The 25,624-nt window shown below is 45.8% G+C and overlaps 1 protein-coding gene across 9 annotated transcripts in view; it reads right to left on the bottom strand.

Annotated features, from left to right (window-relative positions):
- ANK1 (ankyrin 1) overlaps nucleotides 1–25,624 on the bottom strand; it is a 184,028-nt gene that overhangs the window by 86,863 nt on the left and 71,541 nt on the right. For all 9 annotated transcript variants that reach the window (XM_053401570.1, XM_053401575.1, XM_053401571.1 and 6 more), the window contains exon 2: nucleotides 23,457–23,558. In XM_053401570.1, coding sequence (XP_053257545.1) covers nucleotides 23,457–23,558 — 102 coding nt within the window. The remainder of the gene's footprint in view (nucleotides 1–23,456; nucleotides 23,559–25,624) is intronic.

Genomic DNA, 25,624 nt, shown 5'->3' with positions numbered 1-25,624 from the left:
ATCAATCTCTTTTCCCAGGGAACTTTGGGAATCGTAGCTCTGTAAGGGGAATTAGAGTTTCCAAACAATTCTCAGCACCCTTTAAGAAACCAGAGTTCCCAGAATTATTATTTGGGTGGGGAGGGGGGGAACCATGACTTTTTAAATGGGTATCATAGTGCTTTAGAATCATAGAATCATAGAATCATAGAGTTGGAAGAGACCACAAGGGCCATCGAGTCCAACCCCCTGCCAAGCAGGAAACACCATCAGAGCACTCCTGACATATGGTTGTCAAGCCTCTGTATGCACTATGTGTGGCCCAAGACTGATGGCCATCCTACTGGTCCCTAAACCCACACAGGTAAATAACATCTTTGCCTTGAAGCCCCAAACTCCCTGCAAGCGGACACAGGCTCCCCCCACCCACCCCAAACCATGTGGATTCTTCCTTCCTTTTCAGCTAGGCACCACATTGGCATCCCAGGGCAATCCGAGGTCTCTTTCTCTTTGCTGCTGGGCATCTAAAGTGGCACATGACAGATGAAAGATGCAGGTGCAGGTCCTCTGAGAATGGTGGTGATGGAATCGAGGTTGGTGCAGATGGTGATGGTGATCAGATGGTAGGTTAAGAGGCCGTGCTCAGTTTTGTGTGAGAATACAAGGCTTGTGGGCTAGGTCTGACCACACGCATCCCTCTTTTATCTCATACAGGACATGTGAGGTTGGACCTTGACCACAAGTGTGATATTCCCCAGGGTGGAAAGGCAGGTGTGCTATCAGACCATGAGAGGCCAGCAGTGGACGGGCACCTGGGTCTTCACTTAACAAGCTCCAGAATTTGTCATGACTGGCAGATGATCAGTCCCAGAGCAGATGCCCCATTTGACCGAGAATCAGGTAGTGCACCCCCCCATGCCCATTCGACTCACGGGGCTTGCTCACCAATTTGCACCGGTGGTTCATCCCAGAAAGCCACATTTCCATTTATTCAATTCCTTAATAAGACTATAGATGGCCAACTTATATAAAACCCAATAGAATAATTAAAACATCATAAAATTACAATATCACAAATGACAGAGCAAAAGACCAGCACTGAATTTTATTTATCTAAAAATTATTGGCAAAACAAAATCATTCTGAACAGGTAATGAAATATCAGAATTGTTTGAATTCAGCTGGAGCAGCATTTCAAAATACTGGTGCCAGTACTATGCTAAAAATCTTAGTTTGTGTAGACACCAAGGGCTTCTGCTTTCCCCATTCCTAGAAAAAGCACAAGTCTGAGCGGTTTCCCCCTTGCCCCACTCCTTTTGTAGGGAAAACCCGCTCCTCAGTGCTAAATCAGAGCAAACGTCAATCTGGAGAAAACCCAAATTGCCATTTGCTTCAATAGGGCGTCGAAGAGCAGTTTCCCTCTAGAGAAAGCAGTTGAGACCAGAGGGAGTGTAGATCAGCCCTAAATGAATAGGACCATGGGGAAGTCAGGAGGGCTCCTCCAGATTATTGCAGCTGATTTGGGTTTAAGGAATGAGACAACCCTTCAGGTGAGCAGTTTGGGGCTTTGTCCACTGGCAGCTACACATTGAACTTGGTTCAGTAAGATACAGGCAGCCAGTGCAGAACTTAGATGTTTAGTTTCAGGACTCAGATGCAATGCGGTTCTGGACACAGAATATTATTACTAGTGTAAGAGCATAGCAAGAGCCTGCAGGGTCAGGCCAAGAGTCCCTCTCGTCCACTAGCCTCACAGTGGCCAAGCAGATGCCTCCGTGGGAAGCCCACTAGCAGGACTGAGCCCAAGAGGCCTCTCCTCTCCTGGGGCTCCAGCAACTGGCATTCAGAAGCATCTCTGCCTCCAACTGGGACCCCTGATAGGCTTCTCCTCCACAATCTGTCCAGTCTTCTTTCAAAGCCACTGTTGGTGGCCATCCCTGCCCTTACCTTAACTATGTGCCATGTGACGTACTTTACTTTAACTGTCCTGAATCTCCCAACATTCAGCTTCATTGGATGTCTACATTATTATTTATTAAATGCCAAGATTCCAGTCGTTGTAAAAGGGAAGGGTGGATGAAATAGTAGAGGAGCTGACAGGCAAAGGAAGGTTTAGTGGCTCAAGCACAGTTGCCTTGTGTGGCTAGTGCAATGTCTCTTTTTCCCCTGGCGCCGTTGGGCCCGTCCTCTCACTTAAAAATTAGAGTGCGCACCCAACTCACAGAACACCAATCCCACAAATCCCCACAGACTACCTCAGATTATCTTGTAGGGGACTTGCGTGAGGTAAACTTAATAATTAGGAGTCTCAGACAGGATTTGTACAAATAAACAATAATGATTTTATTTAACAAGGAAGTTTATGACACAAGTGAATAAAATTTAGGATACTTCAGTTTACAATGTTATTTCACTTCAAGGTTTTCTCAGTTGTTTCACACTTAATACTTTGGTTCTTAACAAGGTGGTACTTTCTGTCAGGTAGACACCCCTTAGACAACCCTTCTCCTGCAGTACTCCAAGTAATAGACCCAAGGTTCCACTGGTTTGGGACTCTTCTCTTACTAGAAGTATCTCCCCCCTCCTGACTGGAATGAGACCTAAGTAGATGGTCTCTTTCCTGCTTCTACTTCTCCTGGCTCAGCCTGGCTTTACTCTCACAAGACACCACACACTGTCCTTCACCCTAAGCTCAGAGACTCCTTTCTCTAGCTTGTGATATCTTCCTCAGAGTGGATGTTTCTACCCAGAACCAACTCCCTCTCCTCTCCCTCCTCTCTCTCTGCCTATCCTCCCAACCAAAGCCTCCTCCCTCCAAAACTCACTCCCTGTCTCTCCAAATCCTCTCCTTTTCAACTCCCCCTCCTGGAACCTCGGCCAATCAGAGGCTGCCATACATTAACCCTTTTCTGACATGGGGAAAAGAAAAAGAAAATACTTGGGGACCCAACCTGCCCCAGCAAAAACAAACTTTTCCGTCGCAGCTAGCAGTGCAGAAATACTTCAAAATCCACAGCAGAGGTGGAGATGCCTTTATTAGGACCAACCAAAATGGCACAAAATAGCAAGCCAGCTTTTAGGTTCTCCAGGACACTTAATCTATGGTTACCAGATGTCCCCGTTTCCCAAAGACAGTCCCCAGATTTACAAATCTGTCCCCGGACAAAATCCGTCCCCGGAATGACCCCGGATTTATATTTTAAGTGCTGTAGATTTATTAGTATGGAATGAATGTTGCGTGATTGGTTCAATGGCACAAGACACATCATATGGGGACTTCTGGCGAGGCAAAATGGTGGGCATCACGATGGCAGCGGGCAGCTCCTGAAGCCAGCCAGAGCCAACTGCGCTACCATGCTGGCTCCAGGCTGCTGAGGCTGCCGCTGCCAAGGGGAAACCGGGGACACCCAGCGCATCAACTGGGGGAACTGCTGACCACCACCCCCATGACCCAAATTGAGCCGGGAGTGAGAGTGCCCAGCCACCCAGCTGCCCAGGAAAACCCCGGAGCTGACGCAGGGAGAAGGAGGAGAGGAGAAGGAAGAGAGAGAAAGAGGAAGGAGAAAAAAGAGGGGAGCCACCGCCGCAGAGAAGCAGAAGTAGCAGAGCACCGGGAGAGCAAGGACACGTAGCCAAGCCCAGGCCCTCACCGAGCCTACTCCACGGCGGCTAGCACTCCAAGAGAGCAGGCCGGGGCCCAGAGGAAGGCTGTGTGACAGAGGAGACTACAGAAGAGAAGATATTACTTTTTTAAAAATAAAACTTTTTTCAATAACTTTTTTTTCTCTTAAAAAGAAAAGCGTCCCTGGATTCTTTGAAAAAAATCTGGTAACCTTATCTTAATCAGACAGGAAGTGAAGCAAAGCAGACAGCGGGGGCGGGGGGGGAGTCACGTGGGGAGAGAGAAAAAGCTGGCTTGGGGGTGAAGTCTCCCCTCTGACACCACCCTTTTTTGTGTAGCAATCCAGAGTAAATCATGTAGAAGAGGAAGATTGCTGAATAAGTCATTGGGAAGAAAGCATAAGGAAATGAAAAACTAGCACGGTTGCATCGTTTAAGGTTTCGGATCACGGCTTTTCCTGGAGAGGATGTGGGGTCTTGGTGCTGAATTTTGATTTCCCAGACAATCTACACGTATAAACTGTTAATGCCACTGCCTATCTCTCACTGAAGACAAACTTCTAGCATCTGGTAGCAACCCCTCCTTGCCCCAAATTTCTACCACTCCACCTCATGAATGAAACTTCCTGAACAGGGAGGGGGGCTCAGTCTGACACACAACTCACCCTGCGATGTGGGAGCACCTCAAGGCAGAAGGCCTCGCCTGTGGCCTGGAAGGGGCACTCAAGGGCAGGAAAAGCTTCCTCTATGGCTTAGACAAACAGGCCCTCAACATGGGAGCCACACTGACACCAAGGCCTGGCTCTATTAGCCAGAGCAGTTGTGGTCCTTTCAGGTCAAGGAATAAGCGAAACGTTCAGGAAGAGCGCCTAAGGCAACAGGAAGCCGAGGTCCATGTCTGGAAACAGATCAATAAAATGAAATCGGCGGCAGGGCATTTGCTAGCTCTTAGCAGCTGCAGCCGCAGCACCACTGAGCCAGCTGTGATGGCTCCCTTGTCTTCCTCCCGAAAAGAAGCTGTGCTCACACCCAACATGCCTAGAAATTAAGGCCGGAACAGAAGAGATCGTTGGCGCTGCAACATACAACCCCCCTAACAGGGGCTACCCCACAACTATGTGCTGTATCCAAGACTGCGGGGAGAAATGTTTCTCATGCTGCCTTCTGACCAGCGGCCAAATAAAGGCTCTTCTGGGTGCCCTTGTTCCTCAAAGAACCATTTAAGTTTCTTACAAAGTCCCAGCTGATGCCTTGCTCCAGAGGCAGACTTTGGTAAGGTAATCTTTCATAATATGGCGCCCTGAGTTTTGCACCTCCAAATGGATCTTCTCAATTTACACCCCCTTTTACAGGGGAACCACCCATACTACCCTAAATCTGGCACTGGTTGCTCCAAATATATTATGGGAAATTAAAGTGGCAGCCCTAATTGTTGAGCCTGCTATTGAGGCATCTGATCATAGCCTGCATTTTTAATCAAGGCTTATATTTTGATCAGATTCCTGTATTCTAAAAATGACCTTAAAGAAATATATATTTGTAAATGTTTGTATCTCTCATGCCAGGCAGAAACCATACTCTGGCAGCTGTTTATCTTCTTGATCAAGGGCCCCCTGATTTATAGCAGTGTCTCAGGGTTGTAAAAGGAAATTAAAGCCTGGGAACAAAAGGTCACACTGACCATACAAATTATAGAATACAATCAAGGTTGCAAAAATAGTAATTAATTATGATGCCTCCCATTAAACTTGAGCCACATCTTCCTAAGGTTAAAAGGGCAAGAGCTAATACAAACAGCAGCTGGCCAAGGGAAGAGGTCTCTCTCTCTCTCTCTGAAACTGCTTTGAAGCTTCAGAGAATTTAGAAAACTTATAGAACTTAGCTTTTACTAAGTTCCTTTTTACTTAAACAAGATCTTTGCTTCTAAAAATCTATATATGTTATATGTATGAAATATTGGCTTAAATGTAATTATGCAAAGGATTTAGAAAGTAAGAAATCATAGAATCATAGAATCATAGAAGAAGTTGGAATAGACCATGAGGGCCATTGAGTCCGGACCCCTGCCAGACAGAGAGACGCCATCAAGAGCACTCCTGACATATGGTTGTCAAGCCTCTGTTTAATGACCTCCAAAGAAGGAGATATTTCATTGATAATGTGTGGGAAGATGAACAAAAGATCTGTTTAGATAAAATTAGCCACCATCTGTTTTGGAGTGAATAGGGCAATAGGGCAAAAGATGAAATGTTAGTTAAGGCGCCTAGTCTAGGGCAAAAGGTTATTTGGTAATTAAGGTGCCTTGTAGAGGTTAATGGCTATTTATTTGCCAATTATAAATAGAAGGAAATATAGCTCTTTGTCTCCCATAAAAGGTAATAGGAAATGGGTGTATCTTTTATGATTGGTTCTAGCAAACAGCCAATAGGAATTTTAACCAGGCTGATTGGACAGAGGCAGCCAAAGGAGGAGCAAGGGGGCTGAGCTGAGGGAATATAAGTGCTGGCCATAAGGGCAGGAAGGCAGGCCAGAGCTTGGTAACCATATACCACTGTGCCTCTCATTTATTTGTCTGACAAATAAATTATTATTTTAATTTCTCTATTGCTGCGTTGAATATTTCATTCCAGCTAAGCGTTAACCACAAGCAGGGTGCTACATTTTATGGTGCCTCTGTGACTCGGATAAGTGGTCTGCTGGAACGCAGCCCCTTCGCCTTACTGGGCAGGGTACAAGAGGGAGGACCACTAACTGCTTACCCAGCGCGCACTGGAACATTTTTTCCAGGGGAACGCAGAAGTCTCGTCTGTCTGATACCCTGCTCACCGACGGCGACGGACCGGGGGGAACCAGAGAAATAAAGAGGGATCCGCTAAGGGTAAGTGCACAAAGGGGTTTTGGCCCTCCAATTAATTGGGAGGAAGAGAAGTCTTGATCAAACTTCTGCGTCTCAGTAAGGGGGAAACTGAGTACGCTACATGGCTGGGTACATCAGATGGTGATCTGGTGTAGGGAAAAGGGAAAGGTTGGGAGGTAGAGTGTGGTGAAGTATCCAGCGCATTGTATGTGTGAGAAAGTACAACCTGAGTGTGGAGTGGGTAGTACTTCGGTTCCCAGTAAGGCGACTTCACTGGGCAAGGAACCCCACGAAGCGAGTGTGTAAGTGACTGAGTGGATACTTCACAGGGCCATACAATGGGAGTTGGAGGTTCAAAGGGGGAAAATACACCTCTTGAATGTATGTTAAATAATTTTAAGAAAGCCTTCTCAGGGGCATATGGAGTCAAAATGACGCCAGAGCGCTTGAGAACGTTATGTGAATTAGAGTGGCCGAAACAAAATACTGAATGGCCATCTCAGGGAACCTTTGATATAAATTTAGTAAGCAAACTTTGGACTAACATCGCCAAAGAAACGGGAGGATGCCCAGAACAATTTTCATATATAGATTCTTGGCTGAGCACATTAAATAAAAATCCTCCATGGATAAGGGAATGCAAAGTCCAACGATGCAAATTATTGGCTGTAAAAGCCGAAGCTAGGAAAGGAATCTTGCCAAATAAACTCAAACCCATTTTTGAGGGACCAGAGGAAGAGGTGCTTCCACCTCCACCCTATGCTCCACATCGAAGGGAGCCTAATCCAAATACTCCACCAGTTGTAACCCCAAGGCAAGAAAGTGGAACGAATAATGGGGGTGGAGTCACAGAACTTGATTCCTTGATAGATTATGATAAATATCTTCAGGAGGCCTTGGAGTCCTATAATAAAGCCCAAGCAGAAGTGGTTATTCCACCTGTGAGTCCCAGTAGAACTCCATCTACAGTCTCCTTTAGTGGAACAACCAATTGCCCACCCCAAACCCCTGTACATCCAAATCCTAGAGAACTATTACAGAAGTTACAGGAAGACCTTGATCGGTCAGCAAGCAATACAGCAAGGCGTATAAAGCTGCTAAAAGAACGCCTTGGGACAGATACCATCCCCTATGATTTGAGGCCCCTAGAGCAAAGCGAAGAGAAAGGTCACGTAGTAGCCCCTCTTAGAAGAGTATTTGATGCACTTGAGGAGCCTGTGCTGGTTAACGGGCAACCCGGACCACGGCCACCTCGAACTTCGACCCTCCAGTATATTCCATTCACAACTACGGATCTGATGAATTGGAAAACACACACCCCATCTTTCGCAGAAAAACCTCAGGCTATGATGGACTTGGTGACTTCAATAGTAAATACTCATAGTCCTACTTGGACAGATTGCCGCCAACTCCTGAATACTCTGTTCACCACTGAGGAAAGAAGAGACATAATTGAAAAGGCACAGATATATTTGCGTGAGCAGGCCAGAGTGGGAAATATTTTTAATATTGACCGTCATCTCCAGGATAACTTTCCTTTGGAAGATCCTAATTGGGATCCAAACAATGCAATTCACCTGGCCAGGCTTACCACCTACCGCCAGACGCTTGTGCAAGGTATCCGCAGGGCATGCCAGAAGCCCACTAATATGTCTAAAGTCTCAGAAGTAGAACAGAAACCAAATGAGAGTCCGGGAGACTTTTTAGAGAGGCTGCAGGAAGCCTATCGTATATGGACTCCTTTTGACCCTGAAGCCCCTGAAAACAGCAGAATGATTACTGCTACATTTGTGGCCCAGTGTGCTTCTGATATTCGTAAGAAAATTCAGAAATCAGAAGGATGGGAAGGGATGCTGATGAGCCAAATTATGGCCATTGCACGCCGAGTTTATCGGAATAGGGATGAGGCTGAGAAACAAGAGAAGAAGAAGTGGCAGAAGGAAAAGATGGTGATGCTAGCCACAGCAGTGAAGCAAGACTACCGCCCCTTAAATGGAGGGAGAGGGCGGGGAAGGAATCCACCACTGGGAAGGAATCAATGTGCGAATTGCAAGAAGGAGGGTCATTGGAAGCGGGAGTGTCCTGAACCCCTGAGGTTGGAAGAAGTACGCCCAGGTCCAGGCCCAGGCTCCGGCCCAAGAAACCAGGGACGGGGACGGGGAATGATCCGAAATGGAAGATATCAGAGACCTGGACAAGGACAGAGTAGAGACAATTTCATTGGACTGGCAGAGGAGGATTTTACCCAAGACTAGGAACGACCGGACTCCATAAAGTTAGGCTTCCAGGAGCCCACGGTCACGATTCAATTAGGGAGCCATTTAATAGACTTTATGATTGATACTGGGGCTGAATACTCAGTACTCCCAGAACTATTGCAGAAAAAGGCATCCAAAAGTGTAGTCATTAAAAGTGCCACTGGTCAGTCAGCTAAGAGGTCTTTCCTCCAACCTTTGGAATGCCAGATTGGGGGACATCGTTTAACCCATCAGTTTTTGTATATACCTGAGTGTCCAATACCTCTCTTAGGTAGAGATATGCTGTCCAAATTGCAGGCCCAAATCACCTTCACTCCTCAAGGTCCAGAAATGAAACTGCCATCAAAGGCAGCAGGAATAATTACCCTCTCAGTACCTAAGGAACAATCATGGCGCCTAATGTCAGCCCTGCAAGTCCAACCCACATTGGATACAGAATTAAACAAGCTCCTCCAAACCTTACAGGTGCCACCAGGAGTATGGGCCGAAAATAGCCCACCAGGAATGGCTAAGAATATAGCTCCAATTGTAGTAACCCTAAAACCTATGGCTACCCCTGTATCTGTAAAACAATATCCTTTACCCCGGCGAGCAGCAGAGGGCATCCAGAAACATTTGGACCGCCTATTAAAATATGGTCTGCTTAAGCCCTGCCAATCAGAATGGAACACACCCCTTTTGCCTGTTCGGAAACCTGGGACAGATGAATACAGGCCAGTACAGGACTTGAGGCTCGTAAACCAGGCTATCGAGACCTTGCACCCAAATGTACCAAACCCATATACCCTGCTGAGTTTGATCCCACCAGAAGCAACATTTTTTACTGTATTGGACTTGAAAGATGCATTCTTCTGTTGCCGGCTGGCACCACAGAGCCAACCTATATTTGCCTTCCAGTGGGAAGACCCTTTGACAGGAACAAAAGGCCAGCTAACCTGGACAAGATTGCCCCAGGGATTCAAAAATTCCCCAACTTTATTTGGTACTGCCTTGGCGAAAGATTTAACAAGTTACCCCTCAATACCTGGAGAAAAGGTGGTTCTGCAATATGTAGATGACCTTATACTAGCGGCAAAGGATTTTGATACCTGTAAAGAAGGGACAGAGGAACTGCTCCACTTGCTCTGGGAAGCTGGCTACCGAGTTTCCCAGAAAAAGGCACAGTTATGTTTAGAAAAGGTCAAATATTTGGGCTTTGACATCTCACACCAACAACGAGCATTGAGACCAGAGAGGAAAGAAGCTATTTGCCTTATTAAGGAACCTACCACAAGGAAACAACTCAGAGGATTCCTGGGAACAGCAGGGTTTTGTAGACTATGGATACCTGATTTCAGCAGTCTGGCCAAGCCCTTACATGAAAGCACTCGAGGTGCAGAAAAGGACCCATTCGTATGGGGACCTGAGCAGCAACAAGCCTTTTTAGCTATCAAACAACGACTTATGGAGGCCCCAGCCCTTGGACTGCCTAATTCGGAAAAACCCTTTCAGCTGTATGTACATGAACAGAATGGGATTGCAGCGGCAGTCCTGACCCAGAGATTAGGAAGTTGGAACCGTCCAGTAGCTTATTTGTCAAAACAATTGGACTCAGTAGCAAAAGGATGGCCTCCATGCCTAAGGGCAGTAGCGGCCACTGCAAGCCTTGTCAAAGAAGCTGATAAATTTACCTTTGGCCAGACGATGTATGTGAATGTACCTCATGCTGTTCTGACACTTATGGAATATAAGGGTAGTTATTGGCTAACAAACCCAAGGATGGCTAGATACCAAGGCCTATTGTGTGAAAATCCCAGGATTCATCTACGAGTAGTGAATATGCTCAATCCAGCAACTTTGCTGCCCCTACCAGAGGTAGATGATGAAGAATCACATGATTGTCTCCAAATAATGGATGAAGTTTATTCCAGTAGACCCGATCTGAAAGATGAACCATTGAAAAATCCAGATGTTGTATATTATACTGATGGTAGCAGTTACCTGCATGAGGGTGCCAGACGAGCAGGATATGCTGTGGTCACCAATGAGGAAGTTGTGGAAGCTGAAGCTTTGCCTGCTGGCACCTCAGCACAAAAGGCTGAACTTATAGGTTTAACTAGAGCTCTGCAATTGGCAGCCGGATGTAAGGCAAACATCTATACTGATTCTAAATATGCCTTCTTAACCCTGCATGCACATGGAGCTCTATGGAAAGAAAGAGGTCTAATAGGAGCCCACGGGAAGGCCTTGAAATATGGACCTGAAGTAGAAATCCTGTTGGAAGCAGTATGGGCTCCAGAACAGATTGCTGTAATGCACTGCAAAGGTCATGGACGTGGAAGGGATCCAATAACCAGAGGAAATCATGCTGCTGACAAAGCAGCCCGAGAGGCAGCCCAAAAGCCTGTGGGAGGATTTATAGCAGCCCTCATACCAGAGGTAGTTCCAGAAGAAGTTAAACCTCACTATACCCCAGAAGAGAGGAAGTGGGCTGAACAGGAAGGGGCGATTGTGAAGGACGGTTGGATGATCCTGCCAGACAATAGGATTTATGTACCTCATCACCTAGCAGGTACAATTGTAAGAAATTATCATGAATCTACTCACCTTGGCGGTACTGCAACCAGAGAGAGTCTCAGTCGGAAGTTGTATATTATTAACCTATCACAATTAGCAACTTGCATTTCCCAGAAATGTGTTCTTTGTGCTAAAAACAATCCCAGGCAGGGACCGGTACAACCTCCTGGAATCCAACATGTGGGATACGTCCCCATGGAAAGCCTAATTGTGGACTTCACAGAGCTGGTCCCTTCTAAGGGATTCAAGTATCTCCTTGTGTTTGTAGATACTCTTACCGGATGGGTTGAAGCTTTTCCCACCAGAACTGAAAAGGCACGAGAGGTAACTAAGAGACTCCTCACTGAATTGATCCCAAGGTTTGGATTACCTAGATGCATTGGAAGTGATAATGGGCCAGCGTTCATTGATCAAGTAGTACAAGAAGTATGTCGAGTCCTACAAGTGAAGTGGAGACTGCATGCAGCATATAGGCCTCAGAGTTCAGGGAAAACTGAAAGAATGAATCGGACTCTGAAAACCCAATTGGCAAAATTAACCCAGGAAACAGGATTGGGATGGGTAGATGTGTTACCCATAACACTGTTTCGTGTTCGGTGCGCACCCACAAAAAGACTTAAGTTGTCACCTTTTGAGCTCCTGTATGGGAGGCCGCCCTCCTTTGTTCAGGATATTCCAGCTGACCTCAAACAAATAGGAGACTATGTGACACAGGGACAAGTGCAATCTCTCTCCCGTGTTTTTGTTTCTCTTAACAGGTGGGCCCTCGAGCGCACGCCGTGCAGCATTGCCGAGCCGATTCATCAGTTCCAGGCTGGCGATAGCGTATGGGTGAAAGAGTGGAAACGCGATCCACTTGCACCTAAGTGGCGTGGACCTTACACCATCTTGCTCTCTACTCCAACAGCGGTGAAGGTAGCTGAGGTGACCCCCTGGATTCATCACTCCCGTTTGAAGAAGTCCGAAGGCAGTTGGACGTGCAAAGGTGACCCCTCTAATCCTTTAAAACTGACTCTCTCCAAAAACCCCTGTATCTAGCCCTACGGGGAACGGGCTAGGTCACGGGCAACATTAGACGACAGGCCTGCTGCAGCCACAACCTGGAAGCTGGCTGACCTGCGCACGCCTGAAGCTTGAGGAGCGTCTGAACCAGCGATTGTAAACGGGAAGATTCTCTTATACAATTGATTGACTGCCCCCCCTGTGGAACAATTATCAGAGATATTACTCATTGGGGATCCTTGGGACATATGTTTTGGTCTTGGTGGTTCCCCATTTCTGTCACTGGGGGAATTATATTGGGACTAATATTTTTTTGTTATCACAATAAGGTAATCTTTTGTGGAAGGAATGCATATACTAGACATCAACATGATTTTATTATTAATCCTGATCCCTTGGGAAGGGGAAGGGTCCTTGAATTTGAGCAAATTTGCTAAATATGGATTCCGCCATGACCACAATATGTGGGTAGGCTTAGCTGAGATGGTAGCCAATGTTACAAATAGGACCAATTGCCTTGTTTGCTCTCTTGGGCCAGATGATTCAGAGGGAGGTATGCCCTTATTACCAATACCATTAAATGCCATTGGTATGGTAAGCGAAATGCCACACCAAACAGAAGTACAGAATTTCCCCGGATGGAACTCAACTAAACCAATACGAGTTATACCTGTACAAGGGGAAATCTGTGTACATAAATCATCAGAGGCAGCTGATTCTACCATGATAGGCTCTTCTCATTGCCACTATACTTGGGATTATATTAAGAATAGTCAAACCTGGGCAAACGGTACTACCTATCGAACTCGGAATACCTTGCCCTGTGCACCTCCTTTTATTCATGCATGGAAAATGGTGTGGAACATAACTGTGACAGAAAAAGGCAATCTAACTTACTGCACTGTGAACTCTGTACCCCTTTTGATATTTCGCCTTATGCACTCCACGTACCAAAAACCTCAGACCCGATGGTTGTGGTGGATATGTGGAGAATGGGCATACAAGAAACTCCCTTCCAAATGGAGTGGGACTTGTTTCCTGGGATGGGTATTACCACCAATGTGGATTATGCCCACTAGTTCAGCCAAGCGTACACGAAGAAACGCTGATATTTCTCATATAGCAGGAGGAAGTACCCAAAGTTGGAGCGATACTGATGATTGGCCACCAGAGCGCATTATAGCCTATTATGAACCTGCCTCCTGGAATCCTGATGAGCTCATACAAGGGGCTCGAGATCCTATTTATAATCTAAACAGAATAATTCGATTGCAAGCAGTAGTGGAACTTGTAACCAATGCAACGGCCCAGAGTTTGAGACTTATTGCACAACAGTTGGATGAAAGTAGAGCCGCCATTTTGCAGCTGAAAATGGGAATGGATTATGTACTTGCCAGGCAGGGAGGCCTATGTGGAGTCTTGAACTTGACAGGGAATGCCTGTTGCTTTAACATTTCTGATAATGGTGAGGCAATCCGTGTGTTGGCCACAAAGATGGAGAATATAGCACATGTCCCAGTACAAACATGGGAAGGATGGGATATGGGATGGCTCACCAACTGGTTACCAAATGTCGCAGGACTCAAAGGGATACTATTGTCTTGCTTGTTTTTCTTGACGGTAGTAGTAATGGTTTTGTGTATGGTGCCATGTATCATTTCATGTTTTAGAAGTACAATTAGCAAGATGATTTCAAATGAAACTCTACCTCATATCATGGCCCTATACAGAGCTTTACCTCAGGAATATGATGAAGATCAAGCTATCAAGGACACTTGGGAAGGTCCTTGAGCTTGAAAGGGGGGAATGAGGCATCTGATCATAGCCTGCATTTTTAATCAAGGCTTATATTTTGATCAGATTCCTGTATTCTAAAAATGACCTTAAAGAAATATATATTTGTAAATGTTTGTATCTCTCATGCCAGGCAGAAACCATACTCTGGCAGCTGTTTATCTTCTTGATCAAGGGCCCCCTGATTTATAGCAGTGTCTCAGGGTTGTAAAAGGAAATTAAAGCCTGGGAACAAAAGGTCACACTGACCATACAAATTATAGAATACAATCAAGGTTGCAAAAATAGTAATTAATTATGATGCCTCCCATTAAACTTGAGCCACATCTTCCTAAGGTTAAAAGGGCAAGAGCTAATACAAACAGCAGCTGGCCAAGGGAAGAGGTCTCTCTCTCTCTCTCTGAAACTGCTTTGAAGCTTCAGAGAATTTAGAAAACTTATAGAACTTAGCTTTTACTAAGTTCCTTTTTACTTAAACAAGATCTTTGCTTCTAAAAATCTATATATGTTATATGTATGAAATATTGGCTTAAATGTAATTATGCAAAGGATTTAGAAAGTAAGAAATCATAGAATCATAGAATCATAGAAGAAGTTGGAATAGACCATGAGGGCCATTGAGTCCGGACCCCTGCCAGACAGAGAGACGCCATCAAGAGCACTCCTGACATATGGTTGTCAAGCCTCTGTTTAATGACCTCCAAAGAAGGAGATATTTCATTGATAATGTGTGGGAAGATGAACAAAAGATCTGTTTAGATAAAATTAGCCACCATCTGTTTTGGAGTGAATAGGGCAATAGGGCAAAAGATGAAATGTTAGTTAAGGCGCCTAGTCTAGGGCAAAAGGTTATTTGGTAATTAAGGTGCCTTGTAGAGGTTAATGGCTATTTATTTGCCAATTATAAATAGAAGGAAATATAGCTCTTTGTCTCCCATAAAAGGTAATAGGAAATGGGTGTATCTTTTATGATTGGTTCTAGCAAACAGCCAATAGGAATTTTAACCAGGCTGATTGGACAGAGGCAGCCAAAGGAGGAGCAAGGGGGCTGAGCTGAGGGAATATAAGTGCTGGCCATAAGGGCAGGAAGGCAGGCCAGAGCTTGGTAACCATATACCACTGTGCCTCTCATTTATTTGTCTGACAAATAAATTATTATTTTAATTTCTCTATTGCTGCGTTGAATATTTCATTCCAGCTAAGCGTTAACCACAAGCAGGGTGCTACACTATCAGAGTTCATGAGAGGCAGCCAGGTCTCACACCTGCAGGATCTACTTTAGGGTAGGCTCATCCTAGAGCCCTAAGATCCACCAACTGGAGCCAGGTGCAAAAGAGTGGGTCAGGCAGGCGGCCACACATGAAGAATTGAGCAAGAGTGGTTTTTATGGCTAACTTTAGGCCCATTAATTTCAGTAGGTCTACTCTGAGCAGAACTTGATTGGATACAACTCAACATGGGTCTGAGAACATGCTCAGCCCACGAATTTGTGATCAGTACCAGCAGCAAGCTCACAACGCCTTTCCCACAAAAATCCACTCCGGTTCCCCACCTTCTGCAAGTATTGTTTTTTATGGAAGGGAGAGAAAGCTTTTGAGGTGTTATTTTTGTGAGGTAACCAGGAGTTAAAATCCTTTCTTGCTGATCTGCTGCAAACCACCCAGAACTCTCCCAGTAGATCCCAATCTACCTGACACAGGAGCGGGAATTCCAACACAGGGCGCTGTGCCAGGAGCGTCAGTGCAAGGCTTGGGAGGAGACATGAGAAAGCTTTAAAAAGAATCAGGCTCCGGAAAGCCTGTTCCAAGGGCCTTGCGTGTGAGCGCTCCATTGTTGCTACCAATTTATGGATGGTAATTTTCCAATTATGTAGGCAATTAACTCCTTAACAAGCTGGTGCTCTTTGAAAAAGAAGCAACCCAGTTAGTCGTCAAAGATGCAATTGTATACTGTTATGTACTAAGCTTGGATCCTAGAACAATAGGCAGGTAGGATCCTAGAATGCAACAACTGATTGGCCTGCAGGAGAACACCAATCAGGCTCCAGGAGGGAAGCAGAATCAGCCAATCAGACAGGACTCATTGTGTAAATAATGTATATAAAGGCCTGAGTTTTGGGGGGAAATTCAATCACTGTTTTACAAGCATGAAAGAGCATGAAATCACTGCAGGACTCTGAGTATATTTCACATACTCATTTTAATAAACTTCCTGCAACAAAGACTAATGCAGGCATCCCCAACCTGCGGCCCTCCAGATGTTTTGGCCTACAACTCTCATGATCCCTAGCTAGCAGGACCAGTGGTCAGGGATGATGGGAATTGTAGTCCAAAACATCTGGAGGGCCGAAGGTTGGGGATGCCTGGACTAATGTGACCATCTCCTCCTGAAGGGTCCAAGAGCTGTCTTGCATTATGAAAGTGTACAAATATATAAATAGTGACCACAACTACTCCCCTGCCCTGCGCTTTTCTCACTTAAACCAGACAGCTTGGGAAAACTGAGGGTGGTTGGATCCACCCTGCCTCTCCTAAGTCCAGATAATACTCAACAGACACAATTCCACACATCCAGAGGGAATGTGATCCTATTAGACTTCTCCCCTTTTTTTGGTCTCAGTTCTCTAAAAGAGCTGCGGTGGGGGGCACCTTGAATAAGTATTTATTTCTGATCAGTGATGGGGAAGAAAATCTACCCAGGAGCTGTGTGTGTGCATCCATTACCACAAGGCCTCCCTTCCTCTTCTGGGGCGGGAGCCCGGCTTGACAGCGGCACTTCATGATAATGAGCACAACAGTCTCTCCCAATTAAGAACAAACGGCAGCTGCCTCCAGAATCAAGGGCTGGATTTGTGCCTGTGCCTGCGCTGGGGGAAAAGAGACTCTCCAGAGGAACACATCTTCTTCCGCAGCAGAACAGGATCAAACAGCAGTGCAGCAAGATACAAAATCACCCAACATGAACACAAAGTGAAGTGGCTGCTTCAAGGGAAGGTTGTGCAGTGAAATTAGGGATAAGGGAGGAATGCATTCTGTGTGCATTTTAAACTGGAACTTACCAAATTCGCTCTAGACAAACCAAAACACAACTTTCCTCCAAGCCTGGGAATGGAAAGGGAGCAAACTGGGTTAACTTTATCAGAAGAGAGATGGGGAGGAGATGCAACCCTGTTGGGTCTCCTTGATCTCTCAGTGGCTTCTGAAACCATCAACCATGGTGTCCTCAGGGAACAACTCCGGGGGTGGGAGGAAGATGGAGGCACTGGACTGCAGTGGTTCCACTTCTACCTTCAGCGTATTTGGCAGGAAACAGCACGGGGGGACAACTGCTTGGAGCCACAGCCTTTAGATCGTGGGGCCCCTCAAAGGTCCATCTTGTCCCCCGTGCTGTTTAATGTCTATATGAAGCCATTAGAACCCGTCAACTGGGGATTTGGAGCATGATCTCATCAGCATGCAGAAGGCACCCGGCTCTCTCCCCATTTTCCACTTAAATCAGGAGAGGCTGTTTGAGTGCTGAAACTAGCAGCCTAGAAGCTTTGACGGCTGGAGAGGGTGGGCAATAAACTAAAGCTAAATCTAGACAAGATGGAGTTCCTGTGAGTAAGTGGTGCTCAGTTTTAGGTATGGGGATGTTGGCCTGTTCTAGACAAGGTAGCATTCCCTCTGAGAGAGCAGGAACGTGGCTTGTGAGGTGCTCCTCAATGCAAAGATTTCTCTGGCGGGACACAGGTGGCGTCACTTGCAAGGAGCGCTTGCAGCCAATTACACCCATTCCTAGCCCAAGAGCATTTCATCTCAGTGATCCATGCTCTAAGCACCTCCCAGATAGATTCCTGCAATGCACTCTACATGGGCAGCTCTTTGGAAGCTGCAGCTCATGCAGAATGACGCTATGCAGTTACTTTATGGTGTGGCAAGAAATGATATCACCCCCATCCTCAAGGCAATGTGCTGACTGCCTGTGAGCTGTCAGACCCAATTCATAGTGTTTGTACTAGTGGCCAAAGCCCTAAGTGAATGGGGACTATTAAGGGGACTATATAAGGAGGGAGGAGCTTGGTTTTTTAAATAGCAGTTGGATGTTCTATTAATCACATGTTTTGTATACAGGTGTAACCTTCACTTATAAAACAATAAAATACTTTTCTATTTAATGAAGTAAGCCAATCCTGCTGTGTTTGATCGTCTCCTGCTTCTTCTGCTAGGTTGGGCATTGGTGCTCTGCTCCAAAGTCACAGGACTATAGAAATCTGCTTGTTGCAGAGTCAGAGTGCTGCTCTGCGTAGCTGAGCACTGCTGGCAACAGCTCTCCAGGGTTTCAGACAGAAGACAACCCCAATCCTGCCTGGAGATGCCAGGGATTGAACCTGAGACCTTCCACACACAAAGCACTCAAAGTGCTCCACTGCTGAGACACAGCCCTGACCTGACAACACCTCTGACACAGGGCACTTTGAGACTGCTGCTGTTTTGCAAGATGGATTCAGTTGCTTCTGGGCAAATTCAGGTTGCACCATTAAGGTGATCTGGCACACTTGGACAACAAATCCACTTCCCTCCCCGTGAACTTTTTCTGCAATAAGAAAAGTGTCAGGATAATGCACCAGAAAGTATGAGGTAACACTTTCTCATAAACAAATCTGAACAAACGCTCAATAAAAAGCCAACAACACAGCCCATCCCTACAAACGTTGCACAAACAAATCCAAATGAAAGCACCACTAAACAGGCCACCATCTTGAAGCTGCCATAGACACACATATGTTCCGAATGGGAATTTCTCCTCATTGAAGATGCTTGGTCAGAGCTAGTCCAGAACATGCACCTCTGTGGCCCAAAGCAGCCCAAGGTCCTAGCATTAAGGTCAAGGTCACATAACCTCTGAGCTGTCAGGAGCCCAGGCTGCCGTCTTGATAACACAGCACGCAAGTCGTAATTATTGCAAAGCAAACAATTAGCCTCTGATGCTCTAGCCGAGCATCCGTCTCTTACGATTCAGTTGACCCTTCTGAAGACTGCTTCCTGCTTCTGCAGAATATTCTGAACCTATGACCCTTATGTTTCTGGGTTTGTTTTCTGTCTAATATTTTCCCTATTCATCTACTCCTTGGGCTCATGGGGTTAACTGCCTCCTCTTCCGGTGAGGAAATGCTTACCCTCCTGCCTTCCGAGCCTCCCTGTGCTTCTTGATAGAGTTGGCTTCTCTCCAGCCTACCCTCTGCTAATGGCAATAATAATAATAATAATAATAATAATAATAATAATAATAATAATTTTTATACCCCGCCCATCTGGCAGGGTTTCCCCAGCCACTCTGGGTGGCTTCCAACAGAATATTAAAATACAATAGTATGTTAAACATTAAAAGCTTCCCTAAACAGGGCTGCCTTCATTTCATTGTCAAGAAAGGGGGGAGGGTTGACAGCCGACTGCTTCCAGCTGTCTGAGAGAAATGCAAGCCTCTCTGTTGCTGACTGCATTCTAACTCATGCTGTACTTTGGGCAGACATGTTCCTGACATGAGCTCAGAAGCAGGTTAATTACACACCAGAGGTGTGAAATGCTAACACCGTCTCCCTAGCAGAGTCAAGGGAGTAATGACTCTAGGAAGCCTGCAAGGGAAAGTGAGCCGTGCCACTCGGTAAAAAACATGCAGCCACATCTCCACACAGCAGACAAAAAGACCTGGTTTCATAGTCATTCCCCTCTCCTGGAAATGCAGTTGTGTGAGAGGGACAAGGAATCTCCAAGAGAGAGTTCTCAGCAACTTCAGCAAACTACAAGATTCAGAAATGACAAAAGGAAGGACTTCTTCACGCAGCGCAGAGTTAGACTATGGAACTTACTCCCACAAGAGGCAGTGATACCCACCAACTTGGATGGTTTGAGAAGAAGATTGGGCAGATTCATGTCTAGTGGCCATGATGGCTATGTTCCAGCCACTATAAGAGAGCCAGGGAACTACCGGGGGGGGGGGGAGAGAGAGAGCTGCAGAACTCAGGTCCTGCTTGTGGGCCTCCCATGGGCATCTCTCTGGGTGGCCATTCAGAGAACAGGATGCTGGACTAGGTGAGCCATTGGCCTGATCCTGTAGAGCTCCTATGCGGAATGTGCTTCCACAAGAGGCAGTGATGGACACCAACCTGGATGGCCTTAATTGACACCTTCCTGGGGCATAAGGCTACTCATGGCAACTAGCCTGGGTGGCTATGTTTCTACCTCCACTGCTGGAGGCAGCATGTGTTGGAGCACCAGTTGCTAGCAAACACCAGGGGGAAGACTGCTGGGCTGCTCAGGCCCTGCTTGCAGGCACCCCATAGACATCAAGTCGTCCGTTGTGAGAAAAGGGTGCCAAGACGCTCTTCCTACAGTCTTTGGCTCTGCAGATGGCCTCAAATGCTGGACTGGATGATGCAGCAGAGCTCTTGCTATGTTCTGATGTTGTTCCAGGAAGTTTGAGAGCCCAGAGATAGAGGAGGGGCATTATTGGCTTGTTTTTGTTTTTATCATGTATTTTGTGTTTTTTATCTTGCATTTTTATGTAGTGAATGGCCCTAAGATCTATGGATAAAGGGTGCTATACAAACTCAATCAGTAAATAGCACAAAATAAATCATAGAAATCATGGGAACAGAGAAGCCGCCTTAGGACTTGCCCAAACTTCCGTATTTCCCATGCCAAGAAAGGACAGCTTTTTGTTTGCCCTGTGCTTTCCAGGCACAGGTCTGACTGGTTTTCCCCTTGCCCTGCTCTTTTCCCATGGAAAACCCACTCTTTAGGGCTAAATCAGAGCAAACAGCAATTTGTGGAAAGCCTCCATTTGCCGTTTGCGTCAACTGAGCGCTGAAGAAGGAAAGCAGCAGGCAAGAGGAAGGATGGGTCAGTCCTTAGTTATACCTAGTACTGCCGCCTAAACATTTCCACAGAGTTCTGGAGGTAGGGGTGGGCAGTAAGGGGCTGTGGGGCAAAAGAACATAGCAATTTTTACTGAAGGAAAAAACAGCGCCCTCCCCCCCTCCTGCTGCGTCATCTGATAAGGAACGGTAAGCACACCTGAAGCTGTCTGAAAATAACTAGGAATTTTGCTTTTGTGACAGTGGGGGTAGTACTCAGCCCGATTGCTACTTCCACTGAGTCAGATCACGTTCCCACCTCTCCTGCTCCCTGTCTCCCAGGACCAGACAAGGACTGGAGAGGGAGGAGCAGAAACAGGTTGCATGCTGACGCAGCCTTCACCTGCTTGCACACAGCTCAGGTGGGCGAGATACATAAGCGGAGGTGGGAGGTGGGGCCTCTCTGTTGTGGCAGCTGCTTCATTGGGTGCACACCTGGGAGCAGCTGAGAGATGGGATGGACATGTCTTTCCCTAACATGAAAAGTGCACTTTTGACAATAAAGAGCTGATTCCTCACTTTGGGCATTCTGTGCCCAACTGCGCTCTGACACCAAGATTCCTATTTGTAAGCTCCAGCAACTATTTCCCTGGAAGAGCCTCCAGGGCATGCAGGGCAGAGATGGCAGAGAACTCCATCAGCAGGCTGAAGCAGCCCAGAAGTGGCTCTGGGGATGAGCCAGGTGAGTCACTGTCTGCCTGTGGAGGCCCTTCCCCCACCTCGCCTGCAAGCCTGCCAGTGGGGAATGCAAAATGGGCTCCCCAAGGGCGCTGGCTCTTGTGCTCTCCCTTAATGAAGGACTCTGGCTTGTCTGTTTGGGTTCTGGGAGACAGGAAGAGCCCTCTCCAGAATATTTTATGCAGCAGGTAGAATAGCCCAAATCCTTCCCCTGCAAAAGTCACCTTGTAGCTTGGACTTTCTCTTGCACACACGCCTTAGAAGCAAACGCAGGCAGGAAGAAGACAAACTGCCAGATGTCTTCTTAGCTACATAAGAGCAGCCCTGCTGGAACAGAGCAAAGGCCTGTCTAGTCCGGCATTCTGTTTATTGAGCACCTCCACACAGCTCACGCGTGAGGCAGGAAGAAGGAAAGCCCTCTCACATCCAGGGGCATATTGCAATAGTAAGGAGCTTTTTTCAGACAAAAGGCCACATTTCCCTCTGAATAAGCTTCTGGGGCCACATGCCAGGGTGGGCAGGGCCAGCTGTAAAAGTGGAGGGATGTGGTGAGGGATACATTTGGGTGCTACACGACTCCCTTGTTTCTATACTTGATACATCATTTGCCCAGGCCATGATCCAGGTGAAGAAGAGCCAATGGATGGGCAAGGTCACTCTGGAACCTAGGAATCTTGTGGCACCCTTTGACCAGCAGCTCTGACTGTTCATTACACTGGGCAGCTCCACACAGATCCAGAAGGTTCCCTCTTTCGGGCCAGGAATCCTGGACATTTTCCTTCAGCTCGAGAAATGAAGATGCAGAATTCTGTACTCAACTTCCGCCATGCAGTTGTGCAACCCTGTTGTGCAGGAGGCTACGCCACCTAACTCTCTCCTGGTTAGGCCCTGAAAGCCCTGAAGAACTGAGGTTGAGGTTACCTCAGGGATCGCCTGAACCCTTACAGCCCAGTCACTGAGCATCTGCAGGAGCGTCACTGGTTGTCTACCGAGTTGGTGGGGATCATTTGACAACAGCAGGAAGCCAAGCCTTTAGGGTCCTGGGCCCAGGATTGCGGGATAATCTGCCCATAGAGATTCAGGAGGTGCCTTCTGTTTCCACTTTTAACCTCCTGGTGAAAACACTTCTATTCCGTCAGGCAATTAAGAAAACACCTTTCCAAAACAGTCAGCTGGCTTCTAATTTTGACATTTTATATGATTTTTACTGCCTGGTTTTATGTACAATTATAAACAGCTCTATTTTAAAAAAAAGTTTATGCATAGTGGTAAATAAATATGTTTACAAATGATTATTTAAGGCAGAAAGCATTCCATGGCAAGAAAGGTCTCTCTTCCCTCCACACAATCCCTAAAGTTCAAGCCATCTGGATGTGCACTAATTATATTATCTATTTTACTTTTTTACTTATTTATCTTTAGTAAATTTGTATTTAATAGATCTCAAGGCGCTTCACAACATGAAAATACAAGATACAAGCCATAGTTATTCAGCAGTGAGTGAAACATATTCTGCACATGCCCAGGGGTGCTCTTTTTATTATTACTTCACACATTCTGGAGCTTAGACTGCAAGAAAAATTCTGCCTGGCAGAAGAATGAGGGAAACTCAAGAGCTCTAAAAAATGAGGGAGCTGATCTTCTACCTCTTACCTGGCACCGCAGCTGGCGCAAGCTGGAGGACCACGAGGCCACCTGAACAGCATCTGATTAGACACCAAGGGCAGAACGCAAGCCCATGGCTGGATCAATCAAGACCAATCCAAAAGCTGGTGGACCAAGGATAGGGGGTGTCAGGGAAGAGCTCATGGCCTACCTGGTTGCAGGTGTTAATATCCACACCATTCCTCAAGTGGTCCAGAGCCTTGTCCAAGTTTCCAGATCGTGCCGCCCGTAAGAAGCTGGTCGCAGCATCAGCCTTGGAAAGAGAAGAGGCATTGTTAGTGGGTGTATTGGGCTAACCTGCAATAGCTGAAGTGCAGCTCTTGCTGATGTGGTTAAGCAGCATCTGGGATTCCGATTGCAGATGGGGGCTCACCTGATTGCTCCTCCACACAAAAATAAACAAATCCTTGCACACAGAAAGTTAGCGTCTCAGGGAGTAGGACTTGGTGCCAGCCAGCACCCAGGGAAGGCGAGGCCAAACCCTTCTAAGTCTAACCAGCATTTTGACTGAGGGAAGAACACTGTTAAAAGAAGCACAGACCTGCCGCCCAATATGGCAAATGCGCGTACAGTGGTACCTCGGGTTAAGTACTTAATTCGTTCCAGAGGTCCGTACTGTTACGGAAAGGGGGGGGGGCATGTCTTCTTCACCTGAAATGACTTAGAATGTTAAAAAATCCTATGAATTCTGACTCTCTGGCCATTTTTTCCCATATATAAGGGCGTGGCATTGTTCCGCGAATGACCAGAGGGAAATCACACAAAATGATAGCCCTTTCCTGTAAATAAAGGAAGCACTCCCTTGCTTGGGCTGCAGGAAACATGATCCCTTAGAAAATTTCTAGCTTTGGTAAATGCTTGAATTGCGGAGTTTCTTGTTTTGTTTTAAATCTAACTCTATTTTTTTTAAAAAAATCTACTCCTTACCCTCCATTTCCTTTATTCAAATGGTAATTTAGCCAAAAGATTCAACATTTTCAATAGTATAAAAGGTTTGCTGAGACATGAACTCTGCACATGCACAGAGGCTAGATCAGCTAAAAAAAAAGGAAAAGAAAAAAAGAGAGAGAGAGAGGAAGGAGGGGGAACTGTAGGGGGGGAGAGGAGGTTTCGAGAGCTTGGACTGCAGGGAGAAACTTATCCAAATTTCCTTATGTAAAACTTGGAACCATTGAGGGAAATCACCCTTAATGTACCCTTAAGTACTGGACCATCAAAGTCAAGAGGTTGCCAAGTTTCAAATCTTAACATGCCAAATTCTTTTCACAGGTAAATATCAAAGCATTCCCCCCTCAATGAGATTTAAATCACAGACTTTGTTTGTGTGCATTTTAGGAACAGCATTTCCTGACAGGCTTCTCACATGAAATAATTTTCCCTTTTAACAGGACATGTGAACCCCGATAACAAAGTGTTTGTCCCTTTTTTCCTCCCACAGCAACTTTCTTTCTGTTCTGTGAAACAAGTCTGAATCCCTGCTATATTAGTGACTTCCATCTCTTTGTGGCTTTGACACTTTTAAGTTACAAATAATCTGTTTTCATTTATTTAATCCGTTTTTCCATGATGTCTATGAAATTAATCGAAGCACAACCAAACATTATTTGTGGAATGGTATTTGTTTACCTTTTGCCTGAGCATTTATTATTGATTCTGTCATTTTGGCTAGTTCAAGGTACTTGCAGAACTTTAAATTGCCATTCATTTTTTCTTGGTATTAAGTCATTTCCCAGTATTTTGCTATTAACATCCTAGCCGATATTGTCACATCAAGAAACACTCTTTTATTTTCATTGTTACTTCAGGTTTCTTAAAATTGTGTGTCTTAGCATTTATTTATTTTTGGTTCCTCATAGGTCATTGTGTGTGTGTGTGTGTGTGTGTGTGTGTGTGTGTGTTTTATTATTATTTTAACCTTGTATTTTTTTACAGTTCTCCTTCTCTACATATGGAGTATTTTTTTTTTAATAATATGGAAGGGAGAAGAAAAACCAAAGTGAAGGAAAGCAAACAAACTTAGCAGATAATAACAGTAATTATATGGAAATGTGATAATAATATCAAAATGAATAAAATGCTTAATCCGCTAAGATTTTTATTATTCGCAGCTTCCCACGGAAACTGAAGGACATCCTTTTTGCCTTTCGCCCCTTCCCTCCTACAGGATATCACTTCTACAAATGTGTTACTACAGATCCAATGAAAAGCTTCGCCACCACAAGACCTGCAACAACAACAGACACCAAAGTTTTCAAAGTGGCCACAGCTATCTCTTTCAAAGGATATAGACTGCCGGGGGAGTGGGGCTGACAAAGTGGG

Source organism: Podarcis raffonei, chromosome 8 (assembly GCF_027172205.1).
Source record: "Podarcis raffonei isolate rPodRaf1 chromosome 8, rPodRaf1.pri, whole genome shotgun sequence".
Taxonomy (NCBI): Eukaryota; Metazoa; Chordata; class Lepidosauria; order Squamata; family Lacertidae; genus Podarcis; species Podarcis raffonei.
This window is presented reverse-complemented; position numbering and strand designations above follow the sequence as displayed.